This window comes from Xenopus laevis, chromosome 7S (assembly GCF_017654675.1).
Source record: "Xenopus laevis strain J_2021 chromosome 7S, Xenopus_laevis_v10.1, whole genome shotgun sequence".
Classification (NCBI taxonomy): domain Eukaryota; kingdom Metazoa; phylum Chordata; class Amphibia; order Anura; family Pipidae; genus Xenopus; species Xenopus laevis.
The window spans coordinates 109,688,385-109,715,742 of NC_054384.1; the positions used below are offsets into that span (position 1 = coordinate 109,688,385).

General features: G+C 42.9%; 1 protein-coding gene across 4 annotated transcripts in view; it reads right to left on the reverse strand.

Moving 5' to 3' along the window:
- Positions 1-27,358, reverse strand: part of arhgap33.S (Rho GTPase activating protein 33 S homeolog) — a 52,799-nt gene that overhangs the window by 21,486 nt on the left and 3,955 nt on the right. For 3 of the 4 annotated variants that reach the window (XM_041571750.1, XM_041571749.1, XM_041571751.1), the window contains one exon: positions 19,918-19,990. In XM_041571750.1, the coding sequence (XP_041427684.1) occupies positions 19,918-19,990 (73 nt within the window). Of the gene's footprint in view, positions 1-17,296; positions 17,840-19,917; positions 19,991-27,358 lie in introns of those variants that run through there. The other variant, XM_041571752.1, reaches the window with a different exon arrangement.

Sequence of the window (27,358 nt, forward strand, 5' to 3'; positions counted from 1 at the left end):
ATGCCAGGGGGAACAGTGTGAGCCAACGGCATTGTATAAGGTGCTGATTAAAGAGCAAAGCATTCTGGGAAATTGTGTAGTTTGCAAAAAAAAAGTGCCTATAATTTTCCTTTAATAGAGATTAGCAAAGCCACAGCCCCTTCCCAGAGACTATTATCCACTGTTACTATAGGCACCATCTCTCCCTACTATACCTGCTATCCCACAGTCACACTCCCTTCCCAGAGACTATTATCCACTGTTACTATAGACACCATCTCTCCCTACTATACCTGCTATCCCACAGTCACACTCCCTTCCCAGAGACTATTATCCACTGTTACTATAGGCACCATCTCTCCCTACTATACCTGCTATCCCACAGTCACACTCCCTTCCCAGAGACTATTATCCACTGTTACTATAGACACCATCTCTCCCTACTATACCTGCTATCCCACAGTCACACTCCCTTCCCAGAGACTATTATCCACTGTTACTATAGACACCATCTCTCCCTACTATACCTGCTATCCCACAGTCACACTCCCTTCCCAGAGACTATTATACACTGTTACTATAGACACCATCTCTCCCTACTATACCTGCTATCCCACAGTCACACTCCCTTCCCAGAGACTATTATCCACTGTTACTATAGACACCATCTCTCCCTACTATACCTGCTATCCCACAGTCACACTCCCTTCCCAGAGACTATTATCCACTGTTACTATAGGCACCATCTCTCCCTACTATACCTGCTATCCCACAGTCACACTCCCTTCCCAGAGACTATTATCCACTGTTACTATAGGCACCATCTCTCCCTACTATACCTGCTATCCCACAGTCACACTCCCTTCCCAGAGACTATTATCCACTGTTACTATAGGCACCATCTCTCCCTACTATACCTGCTATCCCACAGTCACACTCCCTTCCCAGAGACTATTATCCACTGTTACTATAGGCACCATCTCTCCCTACTATATCTGCTATCCCACAGTCACACTCCCTTCCCAGAGACTATTATCCACTGTTACTATAGGCACCATCTCTCCCTACTATACCTGCTATCCCACAGTCACACTCCCTTCCCAGAGACTATTATCCACTGTTACTATAGACACCATCTCTCCCTACTATACCTGCTATCCCACAGTCACACTCCCTTCCCAGAGACTATTATCCACTGTTACTATAGACACCATCTCTCCCTACTATACCTGCTATCCCACAGTCACACTCCCTTCCCAGAGACTATCCACTGTTACTATAGGCACCATCTCTCCCTACTATACCTGCTATCCCACAGTCACACTCCCTTCCCAGAGACTATTATCCACTGTTACTATAGACACCATCTCTCCCTACTATACCTGCTATCCCACAGTCACACTCCCTCCCCAGAGACTATTATCCACTGTTACTATAGACACCATCTCTCCCTACTATACCTGCTATCCCACAGTCACACTCCCTTCCCAGAGACTATTATCCACTGTTACTATAGACACCATCTCTCCCTACTATACCTGCTATCCCACAGTCACACTCCCTTCCCAGAGACTATTATCCACTGTTACTATAGACACATCTCTCCCTACTATACCTGCTATCCCACAGTCACACTCCCTTCCCAGAGACTATTATCCCACTGTTACTATAGGCACCATCTCTCCCTACTATACCTGCTATCCCACAGTCACACTCCCTTCCCAGAGACTATTATCCCACTGTTACTATAGGCACCATCTCTCCCTACTATACCTGCTATCCCACAGTCACACACCCTTCCCAGAGACTATTATCCCACTGTTACTATAGACACATCTCTCCCTACTATACCTGCTATCCCACAGTCACACTCCCTTCCCAGAGACTATTATCCACTGTTACTATAGGCACCATCTCTCCCTACTATACCTGCTATCCCACAGTCACACTCCCTTCCCAGAGACTATTATCTACTGTTACTATAGACACCATCTCTCCCTACTATACCTGCTATCCATAGTCACACTCCCTTCCCAGAGACTATTATCCACTGTTACTATAGACACCATCTCTCCCTACTATACCTGCTATCCCACAGTCACACTCCCTTCCCAGAGACTATTATCCCACTGTTACTATAGGCACCATCTCTCCCTACTATACCTGCTATCCCACAGTCACACTCCCTTCCCAGAGACTATTATCCACTGTTACTATAGACACCATCTCTCCCTACTATACCTGCTATCCCACAGTCACACTCCCTTCCCAGAGACTATTATCCACTGTTACTATAGACACCATCTCTCCCTACTATACCTGCTATGCCACAGTCACACTCCCTTCCCAGAGACTATTATCCACTGTTACTATAGACACCATCTCTCCCTACTATACCTGCTATCCCACAGTCACACTCCCTTCCCAGAGACTATTATCCACTGTTACTATAGGCACCATCTCTCCCTACTATACCTGCTATCCCACAGTCACACTCCCTTCCCAGAGACTATTATCCACTGTTACTATAGGCACCATCTCTCCCTACTATACCTGCTATCCCACAGTCACACTCCCTTCCCAGAGACTATTATCCACTGTTACTATAGACACATCTCTCCCTACTATACCTGCTATCCCACAGTCACACTCCCTTCCCAGAGACTATTATCCCACTGTTACTATAGGCACCATCTCTCCCTACTATACCTGCTATCCCACAGTCACACTCCCTTCCCAGAGACTATTATCCACTGTTACTATAGACACCATCTCTCCCTACTATACCTGCTATCCCACAGTCACACTCCCTTCCCAGAGACTATTATCCACTGTTACTATAGGCTCCATCTCTCCCTACTATACCTGCTACCCAACAGTCACACTCCCTTCCCAGAGACTATTATCCACTGTTACTATAGACACCATCTCTCCCTACTATACCTGCTATTCCACAGTCACACTCCCTTCCCAGAGACTATTATCCACTGTTATTATAGGCACCATCTCTCCCTACTATACCTATTATCCCACAGTCACATTCCCTTCCCAGAGTCTATTATCCACTGTTACTATAGGCTCCATCTCTCCCTACTATACCTGCTATCCCACAGTCACACTCCCTTCCCAGAGACTATTATCCACTGTTACTATAGGCACCATCACTCCCTACTATACCTGCTATCCCACAGTCACACTCCCTTCCCAGAGACTATTATCCACTGTTACTATAGACACCATCTCTCCCTACTATACCTGCTTTCCCACAGTCACACTCCCTTCCCAGAGACTATTATCCCACTGTTACTATAGGCACCATCTCTCCCTACTATACCTGCTATCCCACAGTCACACTCCCTTCCCAGAGACTATTATCCACTGTTACTATAGACACATCTCTCCCTACTATACCTGCTATCCCACAGTCACACTCCCTTCCCAGAGACTATTATCCACTGTTACTATAGACGCCATCTCTTCCTACTATACCTGCTAACAGTGTTGCTATGAATGTTGCATGTTATGTTCTGCACAATGTATGTATTTATTGACGTGTGCAAGAGATCGTGGCAGCTCCAAACTGATCACTATTCATACGTCGCCCACTCACCTAATCTGTTTATCACTCGCTCACAAAGAGCCAACGATGTCATATTTTTCATTGTTAAGAAAAACATTATTTTTATACATGAGATTCATATACAAACAGGTTTCTACTCAATTCCCTTGTGGTCTGAGTACTTGTGTTTGGGGAATGGACTCCAAGGCAATGGACCCAAGAATCCAAAGCTGCCGTTCCCTTATTCTCTATATAGTATAGTATATAGTATGGTATATAGTATGGTTTGGATAGCGCCAACACAGTCCATGGCACAGTACAGCAAACGTTTAATCAGTAACATCAGTCCCAGAAGCAGTGGAGCTTACAATCTATTTTATGTAGATTACTGGTTCCAGTTGCTGCATTATGTGCACCTTGAGCTCTATCTTTGTCCATGTAAAGGCGGATACATCAGTATAAGAGAGAAGAGCCAGGCACTCGCAGGTTAACTGCAAAAAGTTTTAATTACACGACATGTTTCGGGCAAAGCCCGTTTTCAAGTGTTAAACACCCAGAAAACCCAGATACTGAAAGACCATAATCACCCCAAGTCATTCTGTTGTTACCCCCATAATCTTATCCCCAGGCCCAGAGGTGCTGCTGTAACATCTCATAGACAAGTCACTATTTATGGGGCTGTTTGGGCCTCTATGTGTCATTCCAAAAACCCAAAAGATAAATTACATACAAATGTCTGAGGGGAAAGTATCGGACTCAAATGTGCCAAAATAAATAATTCATGAATTAATTCCAGGAATCATCGACCGTGTCTCCAGCAGTTTCGGGGTCTAGTGAAACAGTGAGAGAGAAGTGTCAGCCTGTGGGGTCTCACGTCAGAGAGGAAATGAAGTTCAGGGCAAGACTTTAGTATAAAGAAAAGAAACGTGAAAGGTGCAAGTGTCATGGAACGTGAAAGGTTTGTTTCAAACAGGAACATTCTATGGTCACATGCAGGGGCATAACTATAGAGGAAGCAGACCCTGCGGTTGCAGGGGGGCCCAGGAGTGTAGGGGGCCCAGTGAGACCCTAATTAATTAGCAATTTTAATATATCTTGGTAAAATAGGCCAACTTATAAATATTTTGGGGCCCTAAATTAAATTGGCTATGGGGCCCAGTAACAACTAGTTACGCCACATGTCTTGGAACAGGTCCAATGAGAATCCACTGAGTCAAGGAGCCATTAACCCCTAGAAGCCCCCCATCTCATTATTATCTGTTATATAGTGCTGACACATACACAGACTGTACACAGATTATACATCATTCCCTGCAATCCCCATCAGTGAGTTTACAATCTACAGTCCCTATCACATTCCCATCAGTCCTTGCCCCAGTGAGCTTACAATCTAAGGTCCCTATCACATTCCCATCAGTCCCTGCCCCAGTGAGCTTACAATCTAAGGTCCCTATCACATTCCCATCAGTCCCTGCCCCAGTGAGCTTACAATCTAAGGTCCCTATCACATTCCCATCAATCCCTGCTCCCGTGAGCTTACAATATACATTCCCTATCACATTCCCATCAGTCCCTGCCCCCGTGAGCTTACAATCTAAGGTCCCTATCACATTCCCATCAGTCCCTGCCCCAGTGATCTTACAATCTAATGTCCCTATCACATTCCCATCAGTCCCTGCCCCAGTGAGCTTACAATCTAAGGTCCCTATCACATTCCCATCAGTCTCTGCCCCAGTGATCTTACAATCTAAGGTCCCTATCACATTCCCATCAGTCTCTGTCCCAGTGAGCTTACAATCTAATGTCCCTATCACATTCCCATCAGTCTCTGCCCCAGTGAGCTTACAATCTAAGGTCCCTATCACATTCCCATCAGTCCCTGCCCCAGTGAGCTTACAATCCAAGGTCCCTATCACATTCCCATCAGTCCCTGCCCCAGTGAGATTAAAATCTAAGGTCCCTGTCCCATTCCCATCTGTCCGTGCTCCAGTGATTTTACGGTTTAAGGTCCCTATCACATTCCCATCTGTCCCTGCCCCAGTGAGCTTACATTCTAAGCTCCCTATCACATTCCCAACAGTCTCTGCCCCAGTGAGCTTACAATCTAAAGTTCCTATCACATTCCCATCTGTCCCTTCCCCAGTGAGATAACAATCTATGGTCCCTGTCCCATTCCCATCTGTCTCTGCACCAGTGAGCTTACAATCTAAGGTCCCTATCACATTCCCATCAGTCCCTGTCCCAGTGAGCTTACAATCTAAGATCCCTATCCCATTCCCATCTGTCTCTGCACCAGTGAGCTTACAATCTAAGGTCCCTATCACAGAATGCCCAATGGACTTTGCTTCTCCAGTTCTTTCTACAAATGCCGAGCTGAGAACAAATAGCCAGGCATCCCACAAATACAGCAGAAACCCCTGAGACTTCATACAGGTGACAACTCTATGATCTGGAATGACGGGGGGGGGGGGGCAAGGAAGCCTTTAATTCCCCTTTTACACAGTAATTCCTAAACTGAAAGCTGCTAAAGGTGAAGTTTACTGGACACTACGGCAAGATATACATTAACATATTATGTTTCATTTTCCTTAGAAGCAGAAGTGCAACTAAATAATTCTTCTAGTCTGAAGTCACCCAATTGCTCTGTATTTTCATGGTACGTGGACTAGTTTGTAAGTTAAAATTATTCTTAGTTGTTAGGGGCAGGGACCAAAGCAAAGAAAGCAAAATAAAACTTGTTTTCTATGTTTTTGTTACAGAGAAATATTTTATTTTCCATCTACTGCAGCAGAAAGTACAGTTGATTGTCCAGTGAGTTAACTTTTAGTGTAATGTAGAGAGGGATATTCTGAGACAATTTGCAATTGGTATTTATTTTTTATTATTTGTGGTTTTTGACTTATTTAGCTTTTTATTCAGCAGCTCTCCAGTTTGCAATTTCAGCCATCTGGTTGCTAGGGTCCAAATTCCCCTAGTAACCATGCACTGATTTGAATAAGAGACTGGAATATGAATAGGAGAGGCCTGAATAGAAAGTAGAAATAACAATACATTTGTAGCCTTACAGAGTATTTGTTTTTTAGATGGGGTCAGTGACCCACATTTGAAAGCTGGAAAGAGTCAAAAGAAAATGGCAAATAAACAACTATACAAACTAAATAATGAAGGCCAATTGAAAAGTTGTTTAGAATCGGCCATTCTATGACATATATATACTAAAAGTTAACAACCCCATTAACTAATTAATAGCCAAAATTATTTTTAGTTATTGAATCTACAGGGAGGCTCCAAATGGGAGACGTTCTGTGTTATTCTTAGCTCTGCCTTCTGCTTCCCAATGTTCCCCAGACAATAACGTTCTATTTCTCCGGCTGCATTGGCTCTGCCCAGGGACAGATTTGCTTTAGTCAAACAGGCACAACAAAGGCTGGAAACAAGTAACCAGTGACTAATAAACCTGTAGCGCCAGGTCATGGGCAGGCCGATTGCATTGGAGCACGACATGATAAAGACATTGACCCTAGAGCATGAATAAAACAATAACCAGATAAGAACCCATTCCAGCACAATCCGACTCCGACCCAATCCCTGTGTATCTGGAATAATGTGATACTTTGTAACAGAGAAACTCTATTGTTTGGCTGCATTGTCTGTACCGACTCATGTCACAAACACCCCCACAGTCTCCTGGATCTGGAGTCTCATTACACCGGCTCTTGGTTACATCGACCTGCGCCGTCTAACACTTACAGGGTATTCTTAGGATTAAAGGGCAAGTCATAAAAAAACAAGGTTTTTAATATTATAAGAAACTACAATTCTAAGCAACTTCCCAATATACATTCAAACCACAGTAACAGCAAAAAAATACAATTGTTTTAAAGGAATGACACTATAAATGACTGTTGCTCTGCACTGGAGAAATGGCTACACAGCAGCTTGTTTATATAAACTATAGTAGTACTTATCTGTTATCTACTGTGTATCCTGTGCTTGAATGGCTGCCCCCATGGCTACACAGCAGCTTGTTTATATAAACTATAGTAGTATTTATCTGTTATCTACTGTGTATCCTGTGCTTGAATGGTTGCCCCCATGGCTACACAGCAGCTTGTTTATATAAACTATAGTAGTACTTATCTGTTATCTACTGTGTATCCTGTGCTTGAATGGCTGCCCCCATGGCTACACAGCAGCTTGTTTATATAAACTATAGTAGTACTTATCTGTTATCTACTGTGTATCCTGTGCTTGAATGGTTGCCCCCATGGCTACACAGCAGCATGTTTATATAAACTATAGTAGTACTTATCTGTTATCTACTGGGTATCCTGTGCTTGAATGGCTGCCCCCATGGCTACACAGCAGCTTGTTTATATAAACTATAGTAGTACTTATGTTATCTACTGTGTATCCTGTGCTTGAATGGCTGCCCCCATGGCTACACAGCAGCTTGTTTATATAAACTATAGTAGTACTTATCTGTTATCTACTGTGTATCCTGTGCTTGAATGGCTGCCCCATGGTTACACAACAGCTTGTTTATATAAACTATAGTAGTACTTATCTGTTATCTACTGTGTATCCTGTGCTTGAATGGCTGCCCCCATGGTTACACAACAGCTTGTTTATATAAACTATAGTAGTACTTATCTGTTATCTACTGTGTATCCTGTGCTTGAATGGCTGCCCCCATGGCTACACAGCAGCTTGTTTATATAAACTATAGTAGTACTAATCTGTTATCTACTGTGTATCCTGTGCTTGAATGGTTGCCCCCATGGCTACACAGCAGCATGTTTATATAAACTATAGTAGTACTTATCTGTTATCTACTGGGTATCCTGTGCTTGAATGGCTGCCCCCATGGCTACACAGCAGCTTGTTTATATAAACTATAGTAGTACTTATCTGTTATCTACTGTGTATCCTGTGCTTGAATGGCTGCCCCCATGGCTACACAGCAGCTTGTTTATATAAACTATAGTAGTACTTATCTGTTATCTACTGTGTATCCTGTGCTTGAATGGCTGCCCCATGGTTACACAACAGCTTGTTTATATAAACTATAGTAGTACTTATCTGTTATCTACTGTGTATCCTGTGCTTGAATGGCTGCCCCATGGTTACACAACAGCTTGTTTATATAAACTACAGTAGTACTTATCTGTTATCTACTGTGTATCCTGTGCTTGAATGGCTGCCCCCATGGCTACACAGCAGCATGTTTATATAAACTATAGTAGTACTTATCTGTTATCTACTGGGTATCCTGTGCTTGAATGGCTGCCCCCATGGCTACACAGCAGCTTGTTTATATAAACTATAGTAGTACTTATGTTATCTACTGTGTATCCTGTGCTTGAATGGCTGCCCCCATGGCTACACAGCAGCTTGTTTATATAAACTATAGTAGTACTTATCTGTTATCTACTGTGTATCCTGTGCTTGAATGGCTGCCCCATGGTTACACAACAGCTTGTTTATATAAACTATAGTAGTACTTATCTGTTATCTACTGTGTATCCTGTGCTTGAATGGCTGCCCCCATGGTTACACAACAGCTTGTTTATATAAACTATAGTAGTACTTATCTGTTATCTACTGTGTATCCTGTGCTTGAATGGCTGCCCCCATGGCTACACAGCAGCTTGTTTATATAAACTATAGTAGTACTAATCTGTTATCTACTGTGTATCCTGTGCTTGAATGGTTGCCCCCATGGCTACACAGCAGCATGTTTATATAAACTATAGTAGTACTTATCTGTTATCTACTGGGTATCCTGTGCTTGAATGGCTGCCCCCATGGCTACACAGCAGCTTGTTTATATAAACTATAGTAGTACTTATCTGTTATCTACTGTGTATCCTGTGCTTGAATGGCTGCCCCCATGGCTACACAGCAGCTTGTTTATATAAACTATAGTAGTACTTATCTGTTATCTACTGTGTATCCTGTGCTTGAATGGCTGCCCCATGGTTACACAACAGCTTGTTTATATAAACTATAGTAGTACTTATCTGTTATCTACTGTGTATCCTGTGCTTGAATGGCTGCCCCATGGTTACACAACAGCTTGTTTATATAAACTACAGTAGTACTTATCTGTTATCTACTGTGTATCCTGTGCTTGAATGGCTGCCCCCATGGTTACACAACAGCTTGTTTATATAAACTATAGTAGTACTTATCTGTTATCTACTGTGTATCCTGTGCTTGAATGGCTGCCCCCATGGCTACACAGCAGCTTGTTTATATAAACTATAGTAGTACTTATCTGTTATCTACTGTGTATCCTGTGCTTGAATGGCTGCCCCATGGTTACACAACAGCTTGTTTATATAAACTATAGTAGTACTTATCTGTTATCTACTGTGTATCCTGTGCTTGAATGGCTGCCCCCATGGCTACACAACAGCTTGTTTATATAAACTATAGTAGTACTTATCTGTTATCTACTGTGTATCCTGTGCTTGAATGGCTGCCCCCATGGCTACACAGCAGCTTGTTTATATAAACTATAGTAGTACTTATCTGTTATCTACTGTGTATCCTGTGCTTGAATGGCTGCCCCCATGGCTACACAGCAGCATGTTTATATAAACTATAGTAGTACTTATCTGTTATCTACTGGGTATCCTGTGCTTGAATGGCTGCCCCCATGGCTACACAGCAGCTTGTTTATATAAACTATAGTAGTACTTATGTTATCTACTGTGTATCCTGTGCTTGAATGGCTGCCCCCATGGCTACACAGCAGCTTGTTTATATAAACTATAGTAGTACTTATCTGTTATCTACTGTGTATCCTGTGCTTGAATGGCTGCCCCATGGTTACACAACAGCTTGTTTATATAAACTATAGTAGTACTTATCTGTTATCTACTGTGTATCCTGTGCTTGAATGGCTGCCCCCATGGTTACACAACAGCTTGTTTATATAAACTATAGTAGTACTTATCTGTTATCTACTGTGTATCCTGTGCTTGAATGGCTGCCCCCATGGCTACACAGCAGCTTGTTTATATAAACTATAGTAGTACTTATCTGTTATCTACTGGGTATAAACTATATAGGAAATGGAAAATAAATTCAGTAGTAACCTGATTTTACTTTTTCCAGGGAGGAGCCTCAAAACAGAGGAAAAAATATCCAGTGTAAAACAGCATCGTTCCTGAAAAATTTCAAATTCAGGTACTTAAAGTTTGCGTTGTACTGTAGATACAGTGGTGTAATTAGTGATCGTTGGTCAATAACACTTATCATGGCTCTGACGGGCCCCAAGGGGCTGCACTGTGTTTTACCACTTTCATTAGGCAAATCCACAGGGGAAAACAAAAAAGGGAGGAATAGTTGGCCTTAAAATGTGCACTTGTGTATTATTTTTGGGTAATTGGCCACACACCCCTCCCCCCGAACGTCTGGTTCCGCTCTCTGTACTGCTCCGGCCTGAAGTAAATAGAGATAAGTGCTCTGTGTGCTGATTAATAATTTATATCAACGTGAATAAAAGCTCTCTGTGTTCAGACTATGCCCTTGCCTCGCACTCCATCTCTAGCACTGGCTTTAAAGTGGAAATTGGCTGAAATGTAAGTTTTACTATTATAAAGGCAGTTCGCAACTGTTTTTTTTATCGTTTTCATAAGATCAAGCATTTAGTTTAGTGTGGTTGCTAGTGACCCTATTACCCTAGCAACCAGGCAGAGGGTTGATTGGCAGATGGGCCAGAGAGATAAGTACAAGAAAAAACTGCCATTGATTGAAATTTAGAAGGAATGTTAAAATTCTTTTGCACACGGTCTATGAATATAAAAGTCTGTGTGGACTGGTCCTTTAAGGCAAACTCCAGATTGACATGGCGACTGTGTTGCTAGGGGGCCATTTGACCAAACAACCGGCAACTGTTTGAATATGGGAAGTAGAATAAACCTGATAGGACAGAGAAAAACACTAACAATAAAAATGAAGCCTTTAAACGATAATGAATGTATATTCTGAGGACTACGGTCACATGATACAAAGGCAAGTAACTGGCATTTTACTAAAAGTGGGTTTGTAGGTGAACTTGGCCTTAAATCTGCTCTGGCACAGAAGCCTATTTCTGATACATGGCCCAGCATTGTGCACAAAGGAACAGGGTGACCCAGTGGTGGGTCCCGCGGAGACTTGTTAATTATAGCCCCCATACTAACAAGGACACGCTGCTCCCCGGTACTAACAAGGACACTTTGCTCCCCAGTACTAACAAGGACACTTTGCTCCCCGGTACTAACAAGGACACGCTGCTCCCCCCCGGTACTAACAAGGACACGCTGCTCCCCAGTACTAACAAGGACACGCTGCTCCCCAGTACTAACAAGGACACGCTGCTCCCCAGTACTAACAAGGACACGCTGCTCCCCAGTACTAACAAGGACACGCTGCTCCCCAGTACTAACAAGGACACGCTGCTCCCCAGTACTAACAAGGACACGCTGCTCCCCAGTACTAACAAGGACACGCTGCTCCCCAGTACTAACAAGGACACGCTGCTCCCCAGTACTAACAAGGACACTTTGCTCCCCAGTACTAACAAGGACACGCTGCTCCCCGGTACTAACAAGGACACTCGTATGCAATTATATGTACAGCAGCCCCAGTTGCCCCGAGTCTCCCTTCTCCCCCCATTCAGCTTCACATGGGAACATCTGTAGCCATAGTAACATCAACCTTCTTCTTCCTCGCAAGCCGCCCACCCCCAGAGCCCAGAGATGGCAGTTCAGAGAAAAACGACAAGGTTATGGGGAGGTAAAGAATTGTCATGTTTTATGAAGTTAACGACAGAGTGAAACAGAGACCCCCAGTGTCAGGGTGACTGCAGCAAGGACTATATTATTATTATTATTATTAACCTTTATTAGTCGGGGCTTTCATTAACAGGGGAGCAAATAGGGACAGAGCAGCAGGTGGGAGGAAACCATATTGGACCCCCTTATATCACTTTATATAAGAATAGAGAGAACTCACCCAGGGGAATTCCCCTTGACAAAGGCTTTAGTGCCGAAACGTTGGGGTTTCTCATTATTGGCAATTGGATCTGTTCTCTGTGGTTTGTCCCTTTTTGCCTTGATCTTGATATTTCTGCTAATACTGTTGTACATAATATACCAGTTTGTCTGATGTATATTTGTTTGCTATACACTATATAAAAGATTTTTTTTTTTTAATACCACCTTTGTTTACCAAGTATTATTTCCATCACTGAGTGCGCACCCCCTCTATTCTTATATATGGTTTTGGGTAACTGACTGTGGGGTTATTTGCACCTCATATTTTTTTTAAAAAGAGAATTTTTTCCCTTTCCAATACTGGGAGTGTCCTTCATTGACTTGTATCAATATCACTTTATATCAGGACTTAAACATTCAGCCTCTAACACCCATTGAACTAAAGAGTTCCAAACTCTAGTGAATGTTGGAAGTTGTAGTTTAACAACAGGATCTGTGCAGCCACTGGGACAGAATGCTCTGTTATACAGATAGCTAGAATCTCAGCTGCCATAAAGCAGGACAGGACTGCTGCTTACAATGGGGATCAGATAGGATCTGTGCAGCCACTGGGACAGAATGTTCTGTTATACAGATATAGCTAGAATCTCAGCTGCCATAAAGCAGGACAGGACTGCTGCTTACAATGGGGATCAGATAGGATCTGTGCAGCCACTGGGACAGAATGCTCTGTTATACAGATAGCTAGAATCTCAGCTGCCATAAAGCAGGACAGGACTGCTGCTTACAATGGGGATCAGATAGGATCTGTGCAGCCACTGGGACAGAATGTTCTGTTATACAGATAGCTAGAATCTCAGCTGCCATAAAGCAGGACAGGACTGCTGCTTACAATGGGGATCAGATAGGATCTGTGCAGCCACTGGGACAGAATGCTCTGTTATACAGATAGCTAGAATCTCAGCTGCCATAAAGCAGGACAGGACTGCTGCTTACAATGGGGATCAGATAGGATCTGTGCAGCCACTGGGACAGAATGTTCTGTTATACAGATAGCTAGAATCTCAGGGTCGGACTGGGTTGGTGGAACACTGTAAGGAAAGAGTCCAAACTGCCGACGCACACCCAGGCCCTCTCGAGGATGAAGTATCCCTGGTGCCCAGTAAAAGGGTATCGGTGGCCCCACAACTGTACAAAGAAAAGATTCACTGGCACACAGGTACTGCTAGCAGGGTGAAAAACCCTTGCTTTAAATGTATTAATGCGGCATGCAACGTTTCAGGGACAACCCCTTTATCAAGCATACTGAAACGGAATGCACCATGGTTTTAATTCTTGGAAATTTTGTAGTACCTTTGTGTTTTTATGACTTTTGAATAATTTGTTTTTAATTGTTGTGAAATAATTTTTCCAATTTAATCTTTCTAGCGATTCTTTCTAATGAACTTTTGGATTAAGGATCAATTGGACACTTTCACTCATTACACATTTTGATTCGGTGCTCATTATTATTTTCTTATTTTCTCTTTGTAAAGTTTTTTTGTTCTATGTTTCTCGTTTTCATTAATTTGTGATGGATGGTTTATTCATTATGTTAATTATATGCACACCCATGTAATTGTTACGTCACTTACTTATGCTTTAAATTGCTTTGTGCATTCCGTTTCAGTATGCTTGATAAAGGGGTTGTCCCCGAAACCAGAAGCGTAACAAGAGGGGGGCAGGCCCTGGCGCAGGACGCGTAGCCGGCCCCCGCCCCCCTCCGTACACCTGGAAACTGTCCGGGGGTACTTCGTGGACTGCCGGGGAGCCCTGAGGGGGTGCGGGCCCTGGCCTGCTCGCACCCCCTGCTCCCCCGGAAGTTCCGCCACTGCCCGAAACGTTGCATGCCGTATTAATAAATTTAAAGCAAGGGTTTTTCACCTTGCCAGCAGTACCTGTGTGCCAGTGAATCTTTTCTTGGTGGAACACTGGATCAGAGGGTAACACAGCCTGTAGCCTCCTACCCCCGGCTCCGATTGCTACAGCAGTTACCGCACAGGTCAGAGCAGGAGAGACAAGGTAGTGGTTGGGGGTCTCTGGGTGGTGTTGAGAGAAGTAAAGGGGCCCCGGAGGGGGGGTGGAGGGTCCTAGTGGCAGAAGACCTGGTGGGTGTTCAGTCCTGCAGTCTGACGCAGGCTAGAATCTCTCTTTTTAGAACATGTTTAGCTGTCTATACTACATCAGGCTAAAATGTATTTTAAGATGAACTTACCCTTTACCAACCTCTAAACAATGGAGAAGACGCGGATTGTACTCAATGGGAGTCAAACAATGGAGTCATTATTGTGTCAGTGACTGGTCAGTGCAGGAGAACAATATGTCGGGGTGTATCTGCCCCCCACGAGTCACATTGGGGTTCATGCCCAATACCTGCACTTGCCTATACACACGGCTCTGCAGAAAAGGCCTCATCCAATCAGGCCGTGATGCTGAAATCTATAGCCAGGGCCCCTGAGAGTCTGCCCCAGTGAATTATTACTCAGACAAAGAGCATCATGTCAGTCTGTCCCCGGGGAGCAGAAACAAAACAAATGTCTGTCTGCCTCCAGCCTAATTGTGATACAGACAATCAGCAGTCGCACAAATACCAGAGCACCTGCCTAATTGGCTGCGGTTCTGCTCCAATCCCACGGCCTGTGATGAGAGTCTGTGCCCAGTGTTTATGCTCTGCCCTACAGCAACTGCCACTCCATCTGCTGACAGATTGGAGCGACTGCTCTGGCACCCACACATTTATAGTGATAGGGGTACCGGCAGTTATACTCACGAGAGGTAATAAAGTCCATGAATAGTGAGGTAAGTAAGAAAAAAAAAAATCTAGCTCCTTTCCAGTTGCTATGTCACTGGCCCTAGCAACAAAATCAGCAATAGCAACGGAAATTGGTAAAATCCACTGTTTTGATTGCGGAGCTTTACGACACCCATAAACCCAGGGATGTCAGATTCCCTATTAGCTGTTTATTTGGGGTTCAAGGGGAAGAGCGGCAGTCACACAAGGGGAATTAAAGGAACTAGACGAATTGTTAGTGGTATTAAGGGCAAAAAATAACAAAAAGGTGATATAAAGGTGATAGATAAAGATAATCATAGCAAACTGCCAGAACATTTTAGTTCCTTTTTCAAGCTCGAAAAGTTTGCTCTGATTATCTTTATCTATCACCTTTATATCACCTTTTGTTTTGTCCTGTGACTGGCTCACATGGTACAACAACCTTACCTGGAATTACCGGTATTAACAATCTCTCTTTTTTGGAAGGTTTATCAGTAAATATAAACTACAACTCCCAAGGTCCCAACTCCCAAGCTAAAACCAACAGTCACACTCCCTTCCCAGAGACTATTATCCACTGTTACTATAGGCACCATCTCTCCCTACTATACCTGCTATCCCACAGTCACACTCCCTTCCCAGAGACTATTATCCACTGTTACTATAGGCACCATCTCTCCCTACTATACCTATTATCCCACAGTCACACTCCCTTCCCAGAGACTATTATCCACTGTTACTATAGGCACCATCTCTCCCTACTATACCTGCTATCCCACAGTCACACTCCCTTCCCAGAGACTATTATCCACTGTTTCTATAGGCACCATCTCTCCCTACTATACCTGCTATCCCACAGTCACACTCCCTTCCCAGAGACTATTATCCACTGTTACTATAGACACCATCTCTCCCTACTATACCTGCTATCCCACAGTCACACTCCCTTCCCAGAGACTATTATCCACTGTTACTATAGACACCATCTCTCCCTACTATACTTGCTATCCCACAGTCACACTCCCTTCCCAGAGACTATTATCCACTGTTACTATAGGCACCATCTCTCCCTACTATACCTATTATCCCACAGTCACACTCCCTTCCCAGAGACTATTATCCACTGTTACTATAGGCTCCATCTCTCCCTACTATACCTGCTATCCCACAGTCACACTCCCTTCCCAGAGACTATTATCCACTGTTTCTATAGACACCATCTCTCCCTACTATACCTATTATCCCACAGTCACACTCCCTTCCCAGAGACTATTATCCACTGTTACTATAGGCACCATCTCTCCCTACTATACCTGCTATCCCACAGTCACACTCCCTTCCCAGAGACTATTATCCACTGTTACTATAGACACCATCTCTCCCTACTATACCTACTATCCCACAGTCACACTCCCTTCCCAGAGACTATTATCCACTGTTACTATAGACACCATCTCTCCCTACTATACCTGCTATCCCACAGTCACACTCCCTTCCCAGAGACTATTATCCACTGTTACTATAGGCACCATCTCTCCCTACTATACCTGCTATCCCACAGTCACACTCCCTTCCCAGAGACTATTATCCACTGTTACTATAGACACCATCTCTCCCTACTATACCTGCTATCCCACAGTGAGGTCCAGTGGAACTGCACACATAACCAAGGGGTGAATACAGTGCTACCTGAAGGTGCTACTCTGGGAGGGCCCTACACAGGACACCCATCACTTGGATACTGTTAAACAGAGCTCTGACAAGGCATTAGGTACATTTGCAGCCTGATGGGTAAACATGATGCTTGATACCAATGTTATTTAAAAAGCAGAAAACATAGAAAGTCTGATAAATATTCCAGTAGAGACAACCTTATTTCCACGCAGCATGCCGCCACTCTACTTGCCCCTTACTCAGCCTGCTCTGCCCTCCAGTATTTACCCCAAGGCTACTCACCACCATCTTGTTGCCTCATACAGAGGTTGATTTTGTAAAATTATCCCTCACTGGACTCCATGTCCCATGATCTTGGAAGGCGACAAAAAGACACAATTTATAGATCCCGAGTCTTGTGACTCTCGTGTGCTGAGCCAATAACTGCCTTTGTGTGGCCTCCCGGGTGTCTGTGAGTCACTGTGGCCCCTAGGTGCCCCTCGTGTTGCCCCCAGCCATGGTCCTCAGTCCGCATTGCTTTCCCATAATGCTCAGCCAGGCGTCTCCCTGTAACGGTTTCCCAGGCGCTCTCTGTATGTCTCTTTCCCTGACAGGCTGTCTCAGTACATTGTCCCAATTCAGACAGTGGTTAGCAGGATTCCTGTGTCACTGGGGTGGGAGAATTCACTCGCATCCTTCTCCCTGGGAAATTAGCCGAACCAAACCTCCTTATCCAGCACTGCTCTCCCCATCTTCTCGTCTTGTCTGTGCTTACACGGGTATTACCCTTCCCCCATCCCTGCAACACACATGTCCTAATCCTTTTTCCCACAACCCTCCCCCATATCAGGGAATGGAACAATCCATTCAGGTGCAAAGACAATGGTAGTATGGGAGAGGGAGCTAAGCCAATAGGGAGAGGCGGGCCTGGGCTCTGTATACAGCATGTGAGCAAGGTGCAGCCCTGTATTAGGGCCCCGGGGCCCCGCTTGCCACTGTGCAGTTATTTCAGTCCACACACACGGAGCAGAATATGTTATAAAAATGAAAGTTGATCTTTAATAAAAGGACAAATTGTATCAATAATAAAATTGTTACAAAGAGATGTGTCTTTGAGTGTCTGAGTATAAGGGAAAGGTCACACGTGGGGTTTTTAAAAACGTGTGGCCGAGCGTAAATACGCCAATAAAACCACACCGGCATGATAATGTGCGTTTTTACAGCCTGTCATTTCTTTTCTGTTTGTTTTTTTCTCATCCCCACAATTCCACAATTTTAGTAAACTTTTGTGAAAAAAAAGCCAAGCGGAAAACAATTTCCATGAAAAATATAGCCGCACTGCTCGTCAATACACCAGTCCTACGCTCAATTTTTATCTGTCTATATGTATTTTGTGGTCACAGCCTCATTGCACCCCCGCCTAATGGTTTTAAAAAATAGTGGTGAGCACAACTTTCCCTTGTTTGTTATAGTTATACAGGAGCAGTGACCAGCTCTATGTTGTAGCTCCCACCCTTCCCAGCTATAGTCAGGTGATCTCACTGGTGTCTAATAAAAGGGCAGCCAAGTTTGGGAGTTTTACTTTGAAAGCAGCAAGTAAGTTGCAGGTAAAACTTAGTCCCTTTGTAAAATGTATAATTAAGCAATTGAATTCTTAATGAATCAGATGAAAATTAAGCGTAGGACTGGCCAGATATGGGATGACTTTGACGTCGTTGTTCAGCTTAAATATATTGCAATATATGGACAAACAATCCCTGTGTTGTTTAAAGGGTAAGGCATTTTTCAGTAGCAGTAGCACAAAATGTCTCTGTCTTAAATATATTGATAATGGGCTGAGTGCAGAGGACTCTTGTATTTGTCTATCTATCTATCTATAATCTATTTGAGAAAGGCTAGGGACCTAGCTGAAACGTTAGTTTTTTTTTTTGTTAAAATAAAAACCTTTTTTTCTCCATAAGTCCTGTGTGTGCTAGCTTCTTTTGAGCCATTGTGTGTGTGTGTGTGTGTATATAGATATATAGATATATAGATATATAGATATATATAATACACAAAAGCCATGAATATCTTGTAAATTATATCCTTATAAACGGTGAGTTCTGATGTCATCAGTTATAAACGGTGAGTTCTGATGTCATTTCTGTCACATGACTTACTGAAACTTGTGTATTATAATAAATAAAGTACCCCCAGTTGCAAAATATGAGGATATTCGAAGCTACCTTGGAGTTCCATGACCTGTATAAAAACACTCGGCCTTCGGCCTCGTGTTTTTATATGGTCATGAAACTCCTCGGTAACTTATAATATCCTTATATTTTACAAGAGGGGGTACTTTATTCACTATATATATATAGATATAGATATAGATATAGAGATAGATAGATAGATATAGATGTATGTGTATATAGATGTATATGTATGTGTATATAGATGTATATAGATGTATATGTATGTGTAGATAGATAGATAGAGATAGATAGATAATCAGCCAATAAAGCTTCACAGCAGCTCTTGCAATTCACATTCTATGTTTAAAGGGACAGTACAGTATATCCTCTTTTTCAACATTAACTCAACGAACACACCTTTTGGCCTATTGTTTATCATTAAAGATGTTGTTACTTGTTGCGCTAAACTAAAAATAAATGACACTTTCACTTTGTAACTTCCTGGTTTCACGGAGCAGAGGAGAAGCTGATGCTACAAATGACCAATACACAGATAAATCTTCAGTATAATCAGTTGCTCCTTAGCTCAAAGCCTAACAAAAATGTACATAACATAAATCTTGCTGTAACCAATACCAACCAATCAGCATTCTAACTGCACTAGACCAGGCAACAGCTAATTGGTTGATACAAGGCAAACTTGGCCCAATATCTGTGGGACCAGCAACTGGAAGTGATGTATTTCTGTACCTTCTGCTCTTCATCCTCAGGACATTCCTTAGTACCAGATGAGCTGCAGGGTACTGGCACGTCCATGGGAACACTGAGGGGAAACAAATGGTCACAGGGCTGTAGAATGACTAAATTAAAACTTATTACAGTGCACAGATGTTAAAAATTTGTATTGGGTAAACAATGCCCCCCTCCCACCTCCCTCACAGGCTGATTAGACATATAGGATGTGGATTTTATATGTGACAGGGCAAAATAACTCACTGACTTCTAATATCCTCATAATAATTAAGTGATACTCAGAGTTCCCTGTATAACTCAGCCTGCAGCCTTGTGCCTTTATATGGTCACAGAACAACCCCTCAGTGACTTCTAATATCCTTATCATTTACAGTAGGGGGTACATTATCCCATATAATACATGAGTGATACTCAGAGGTCCCTGTATAACTCAGCCTGCAGCCTTGTGCCTTTATATGGTCACAGAACAACCCCTCAGTGACTTCTAATATCCTTATCGTTTACAGTAGGGGGTACATTATCCCTTATAATACATGAGCGATACTCAGAGTTCCCTGTATAACTCAGCCTGCAGCCTTGTGCCTTTATATGGTCACAGAACAACCCCTCAGTGACTTCTAATATCCTTATCATTTACAGTAGGGGGTACATTATCCCTTATAATACACGAGTGATACTCAGAGTTCCCTGTATAACTCAGCCTGCAGCCTTGTGCCTTTATATGGTCACAGAACAACCACTCAGTGACTTCTAATATCCTTATCATTTACAGTAGGGGGTACATTATCCCTTATAATACATGAGTGATACTCAGAGTTCCCTGTATAACTCAGCCTGCAGCCTTGTGTCTTTATATGGTCACAGAACAACCCCTCAGTGACTTCTAATATCCTTATCATTTACAGTAGGGGGTACATTATCCCTTATAATACATGAGTGATACTCAGAGTTCCCTGTATAACTCAGCCTGCAGCCTTGTGCCTTTATATGGTCACAGAACAACCCCTCAGTGACTTCTAATATCCTTATCATTTACAGTAGGGGGTACATTATCACTTATAATACATGAGTGATACTCAGAGTTCCCTGTATAACTCAGCCTGCAGCCTTGTGTCTTTATATGGTCACAGAACAACCCCTCAGTGACTTCTAATATCCTTATCATTTACAGTAGGGGGTACATTATCCCTTATAATACATGAGTGATACTCAGAGTTCCCTGTATAACTCAGCCTGCAGCCTTGTGCCTTTATATGGTCACAGAACAACCCCTCAGTGACTTCTAATATCCTTATCATTTACAGTAGGGGGTACATTATCCTTATAATACATGAGTGATACTCAGAGTTCCCTGTATAACTCAGCCTGTAGCCTTGTGCCTTTATATGGTCACAGAACAACCCCTCAGTGACTTCTAATATCCTTATCATTTACAGTAGGGGGTACATTATCCCTTATAATACATGAGTGATACTAAATTGGCAGCAGGTAGGTGTCAGTAAGCATGCAGCAGTGTAGGGCGGTAGGGTTATAGGGTAAGGGATGGGGAGGAAGTAAATAGGAAAGGTGATGTAAAGTTTGTGTAGCAATAAGAGAGCTATAGTAAATGTGCCATTGATTTTGTGTTGAGGTTAACGAGGCAGGAAACACAGATCAATGGTGGGGATTTAAGGTAGAGACGCACATCACTGTCTGTGGAATAAGGATAAGTCATATATGTCACTAACTAACCCAAATAATACACAAATAACGAAAGTGAAAACTGCAAAGACCAGAAATCCTAGGAAATGACAAAACATTTAGCAGTTGTTTCCCAGTTTCAGAATTGCAACTGCCTGCAGAAAGACACTTCATTGAATGATCTACATTTATTTCATGGGGTATTGTCAGAATGCCACAGGGTAATGCCATAATGGCTTTGGGAAATGTCATTGTGTGGGAAGAATATAACATGCCATGGGTTAATGTCACAATGCCTACCATGGGTTAATGTCACAATGTGGGGAATTATGTCACAATGCCATGAGATAATGTCACAGTGTTGGGAGTAAGGTCACAATGCCATGGCGTAAAGGTGTGGATAATGTTACAGTGCCATAAGGTATTTGTTAGGGCCAATTGGACTTGTTGAGGTTATATGAAGACAAAAGCAACTCGGCTTTACAAGTCTAATATGTGATGTTTGGTCAAGCACAGACAGTGGCTGGAGCTGGCAGCAAAGTTGGAAACAGGCAAAGGGTCAGACACCAATAGATCAAACAGGAAAAAAATATATAGCACACCCAGGAACATAGCCAGCAGTATCTATTATTGGGCATGAACCCATGTGTCCTTAAAAAAAACAAAAAAAAAACAGTGCCAAATCATGGAGATGACGTTGTGGCCATGAATGCAACAATGTGGGAGTAATGTCACAATCTAGGAGTAATTTCACAACGTGGAGGTAATGTAGCAATCTGGGAGTCATTTCACAATCTTGGAGTAATGTCATAATCTCGGAGTAATGTCCCAATCTCGGAGTAATGTCCCAATCTCGGAGTAATGTCACAATCTCAGAGTAATGTCACAATCTCAGATTAATGCTACAATGCTGGGTAATGTTACAATCTAGGAGTAATGTCACAATCTCGGAGTAATGTCATAATCTCTGAGTAATGTCACAATGCAGGGGTAATGTCACAATCTGGGAGTAATTTCACAATCTCTAACTATTGTCATAATCTCTGATTAATGCTACAATGCTGGGTAATGTCACAATCTAGGAGTAATGTCACAATCTCGGAGTAATGTCACAATCTTGGAGTAATGTCACAATGCAGGGGTAATGTCACAATCAGGGGCGTAACTATAGAGGAAGCAGACCCTGGAGGTATAGGGGCCCCACGAGGCCCTAATTCATATACAGTTTCAATAAATATTGGTAAAACAAGTCAACTGCTAAAAATTTTGGGGGCCTGAAAAATAATTTGCTGTGGGGCCCAGTAATATCTAGTTATGCCACTGGTCACAATGCAGGGGTAATGTCACAATGCGGTGGTAATGTCACAGTGCGGGGGTAATGTCACAATCTAGGAGTAATGTCACAATCTCGGAGTAATGTCACAATCTTGGAGTAATGTCACAATGCAGGGGTAATGTCACAATATAGGAGTAATGTCTGCCACAAGCATAAAAAATAAAAGCAGCTTTAACCAGGGAATATGATACCTTTCCTTTCCAAAGGTGCCTGTTGGGTACTGTATACATTTTATACAATTAATAAACAAACCTGGACTTCCCCTTTAAATAATGTCCTTGGGGTGTATCTGTGAGTGTGCACGTGGGGTTGTGTGATATTAGTTTCTATGCACTGTCCCTATGTGTGTGCAGAATTAATGAGACGGCTGCTGTTCTTGTAGCATTGACTGCAGATCTGGAGCGTTGGACTCATTACACATTTCCTTCCCTCGCTCATCTAATCACAGGGGATTCCTACCGCCCCCCAGATTGTGATCCCAGTGAAGGAAACTTAGAACAAAGGCCTCATTCAGTGCTGCCCAATCCTTTCTCCAGAGACAAAACCCTGGAAGTCTAGTGAAAGCCTCCAGCACAGCAAGGGTTAACCAGTCCATTTACATTCAACTCTGTGAGTGGGGGGGGCTTCTGGCCTTTTTTGGGCTGCCAACAAAAATCATTTTAAACCTATAAATAAATATAAAAAAACCTTTGATTATTCTGCCTCCATTGATACCTGATTATATACAGTATATGGAACTCCTGCCATAAAGCAAGACAGCACTGCTGCTAAAAAGTAAGCAGAAATGTTAGTAGCAAGATATATATTCTCCTATATATTCTGCCACAAAGTGAGGCTGCAGAACTTTAGGGACAGGCTTTGCAGCGCTAACAGGGCCGAGGCAACTTCGGGAAATAGGGATGCACCAAATCCAGCATTCGGTTCGGGATTCAGCCTTTTTTAGCAGGATTCGCATATGCAAATTAGGGGCGGGGAGGGAAATCACGTGACTTTTTCACAACACAAAGAAGTAAAAAATATTTTCCCCTTCCCATCCCTAATTTGCATATGGAAATTAGGATTCGGTTCGCTATTCGGCCGAATCTTTCGCAAAGGATTCGGGGGTTCGGCTGAATCGAAAATAGTGGATTCGGTGCATCCCTAGGGGGAACACTCAACCCTCCCTGTTCCCCAGTACGAATCATTAGGAGTAAAAACAGGTTCCAACCCAGGACATTCCCACTTCTACTTTCACTGCCAAAATGAATGTAAACACAATAGAGGAAGCTCTCAGTAGCTGAGCAACAGAGCAACCGCGCGACAGAGACAGTTACCCCCTTTCCCTGAATTTCAGCTGCAAATAGCATGGCGCCTTCCATGATGCTAAACTGAAAGATAAACCAGTGAACAACAACAACATGCCAACAGCAACCCAAACCCCCAAATATGTCAGGAGTTACAGCCATTTCTCCCCACAAAGTGATGTCAACTCCCAAAACCCCCAAATATGAGCTACAGGCATTTCTTCCCAAAAGTGATGTCACAATGGGTGCAGCCTAAGAGAAACAAGGGCAATGGCTAAATTCGACAGTGATTAAGGGAGTGAACCCCTATATTTTGGCAGTGGTAGGGATAATGCAGATACTATTTCTCATAAAGGAAATCATTTCCCTGAATTTCGGCTGGAAATAGCATGGCATTGCCCATGATGCCAAACAGGAAAATTCAGACCAGTATACAGCGCCGTCCATTGGTTTTGGGTGGTTTATCTCAAATTATCCTAAGTCCGTTTGGCAGATCTAGCGAGGTGCATGACAAAACCCCCAAATATGAGCTAGAGCTATTTTTTCCCAAAAGTGATGTCACAATGGATGCAACCTGAGAGAAACAAGGGCAATTGCTAAATCTGACACAGTGATTTATGGAGTAAACCCCTATATTTGGGCAGTGGTAGGGATAGTGCAGGTACTATTTCTTGAAATGATTTCCTTGATTTTTAGCTGGAAATAGCATGGCACCTTCTATGATGCAAATAGAGAAATGTAGACCAGTGCACACTACCATCTATTGGTTTGGGGCGGTATATCTCAATTTATCAGAAGTCCCTTTGTCAGAGCTAGTGAGGAGCATGTCAACCCAAACCCCCAAATATGTCAGGAGTTACAGGCATTTCTTCCCACAAGTGATGTCACAATGGGTGCAACGTCAGAGAAACAAGGGAAATTATTAAATTCGACACAGTGATTTAGAGAGTGAACCCCTATATTTTGGCAGCGGTAGGGATAGTGCAGGTACTATTTCTTATAAAACTACTTATTACTTATTTTTTGCTGAAAATAGCATAGCACTGCCCATGATGATAAACAGGTAAATTCCGATCAGTATACATTGTTGTTTATTAGTTTGGGGCGGTTTATCTCAAATTATCAGAAGTCCATTGGCAGATCTAGTGAGGAGCATGCCAAAACCCCCAAATATGAGCTACAGACATTTCTTACCAAAAGTGATGTCACAATGGGTGCAGCCTGCGAGAAACAAGAGCAATTGCTAAATTCGACACAGTAATTTATGGAGTAAACCCCTTTATTTTGACAGTGGTAGTGATAGTGCAGGTATTATTCCTCACAAAGGAAATTATTTCCCTGAATTTCGGCTGGAAATAGTATGGCACCTTCCATGATGCTAAACGGGGAAATTTAGACCAGTATACATCGCCATCTATTGGTTTGGGGCAGTTTATCTCAAGTTATCGGAAGTCCATTTATCAGATCTGCTGAGGAGCATGTCAACTCCTAAAAACCCCAAATATGATCTACAGGCATTTCTTTCCACAAGTGATGTCACAATGGGTGGAGCCTGAAAGAAACACAGTGATTTAGAGAAAATGATTCCCCTGCTCTGCCTGTTATCACAATTGGTTTCTATGTGTAGTGAGAGGAGTGGGAAGACTTGGCTGTAGAGTCCTGCAGCGGGTCGCTACCCACGGGTACCCTGCGGGTTGCAGGTAGAAGTTAGGGGTGCAGGGATAGATGCGGGTTGGCAATTCTGCGGGTTGGTTATCGGGTCGCGGGTCCAGGTTGCAGATAAGGTACTTGCGGGTCAGGTAGCGGGTCCAAGCGGGTAAGAATGCGGGTCCGGGTTCCAAAAAATGGACCCGCCCAGGACTCTACTTGGCTGTATATAGAGCAGCCCTATAGAAACACTGGTCTCTTCCAATGAGGAACAATCCCTTGTTATTAGCCCAAACCCATTCCCACGTGCCCCTTATCACTGGTTTCTGGTAAACAATAAGTGAAACACTTTCGTTTGCAGCTTCCCTATTTGTGGCCTGTAAGTTCCTGGGCAGGAATCGGCCAATTTCAGCACTTTATTCTCTGGGGATGTACATTATGTACAGAAATACTGGGGCCCCTCCGCTGGCCCTTAAAACATGGAGACGCTGTAGGGCATTAAACATGAGCAAAAAATATAATTTGTAAACAGGTAGAAAAGAGGAAGATAGACAGCAAAAAAATACAAAGGATTTTGTTTACGGTAATATAAATTGTTATAAACAGGAAATACAAGTGCAAAATATAAGTTTCGGTCAATGATTCTTCCACTTTTACCTTTGATACAAACAGTCATTAGTGTTTCTTGGCATCAGCAGTGCAGGTAAGTTGCCTTCATATCTGACCAGTCAATTCTTGGGGTGTAATAATAGTGACCACAAACACACACCATAGGCAAATGCATCATTAGTTATAGGTTTTGCAGATATTCATTATAAGGGATAATGTACCCCCTACTGTAAATGATAAGGATATTAGAAGTCACTGAGGGGTTGTTCTGTGACCATATAAAGGCACAAGGCTGCAGGCTGAGTTATACAGGGAACTCTGAGTATCACTCATGTATTATAAGGGATAATGTACCCCCTACTGTAAATGATAAGGATATTAGAAGTCACTGAGGGGTTGTTCTGTGACCATATAAAGGCACAAGGCTGCAGGCTGAGTTATACAGGGAACTCTGAGTATCACTCATGTATTATAAGGGATAATGTACCCCCTACTGTAAATGATAAGGATATTAGAAGTCACTGAGGGGTTGTTCTGTGACCATATAAAGGCACAAGGCTGCAGGCTGAGTTATACAGGGAACTCTGAGTATCACTCATGTATTATAAGGGATAATGTACCCCCTACTGTAAATGATAAGGATATTAGAAGTCACTGAGGGGTTCTGTTTAAGGTGAGGTGAGTATGTATGTATGTATGTACAGTATGTATGTATAACTGATGCCACCTTGAACATCACAGTCTCTGCTTCTATCTATATCTTACATGCAGTTGATTGCTCTGATGTAGAGAACTCACGGCAGCTGAAATCAAAAGCAGAATTTCGGAGCAGTTCTGACAGCCGAGATTGAGAGAGAAAACAAATGGCAGACGAGATTGACAA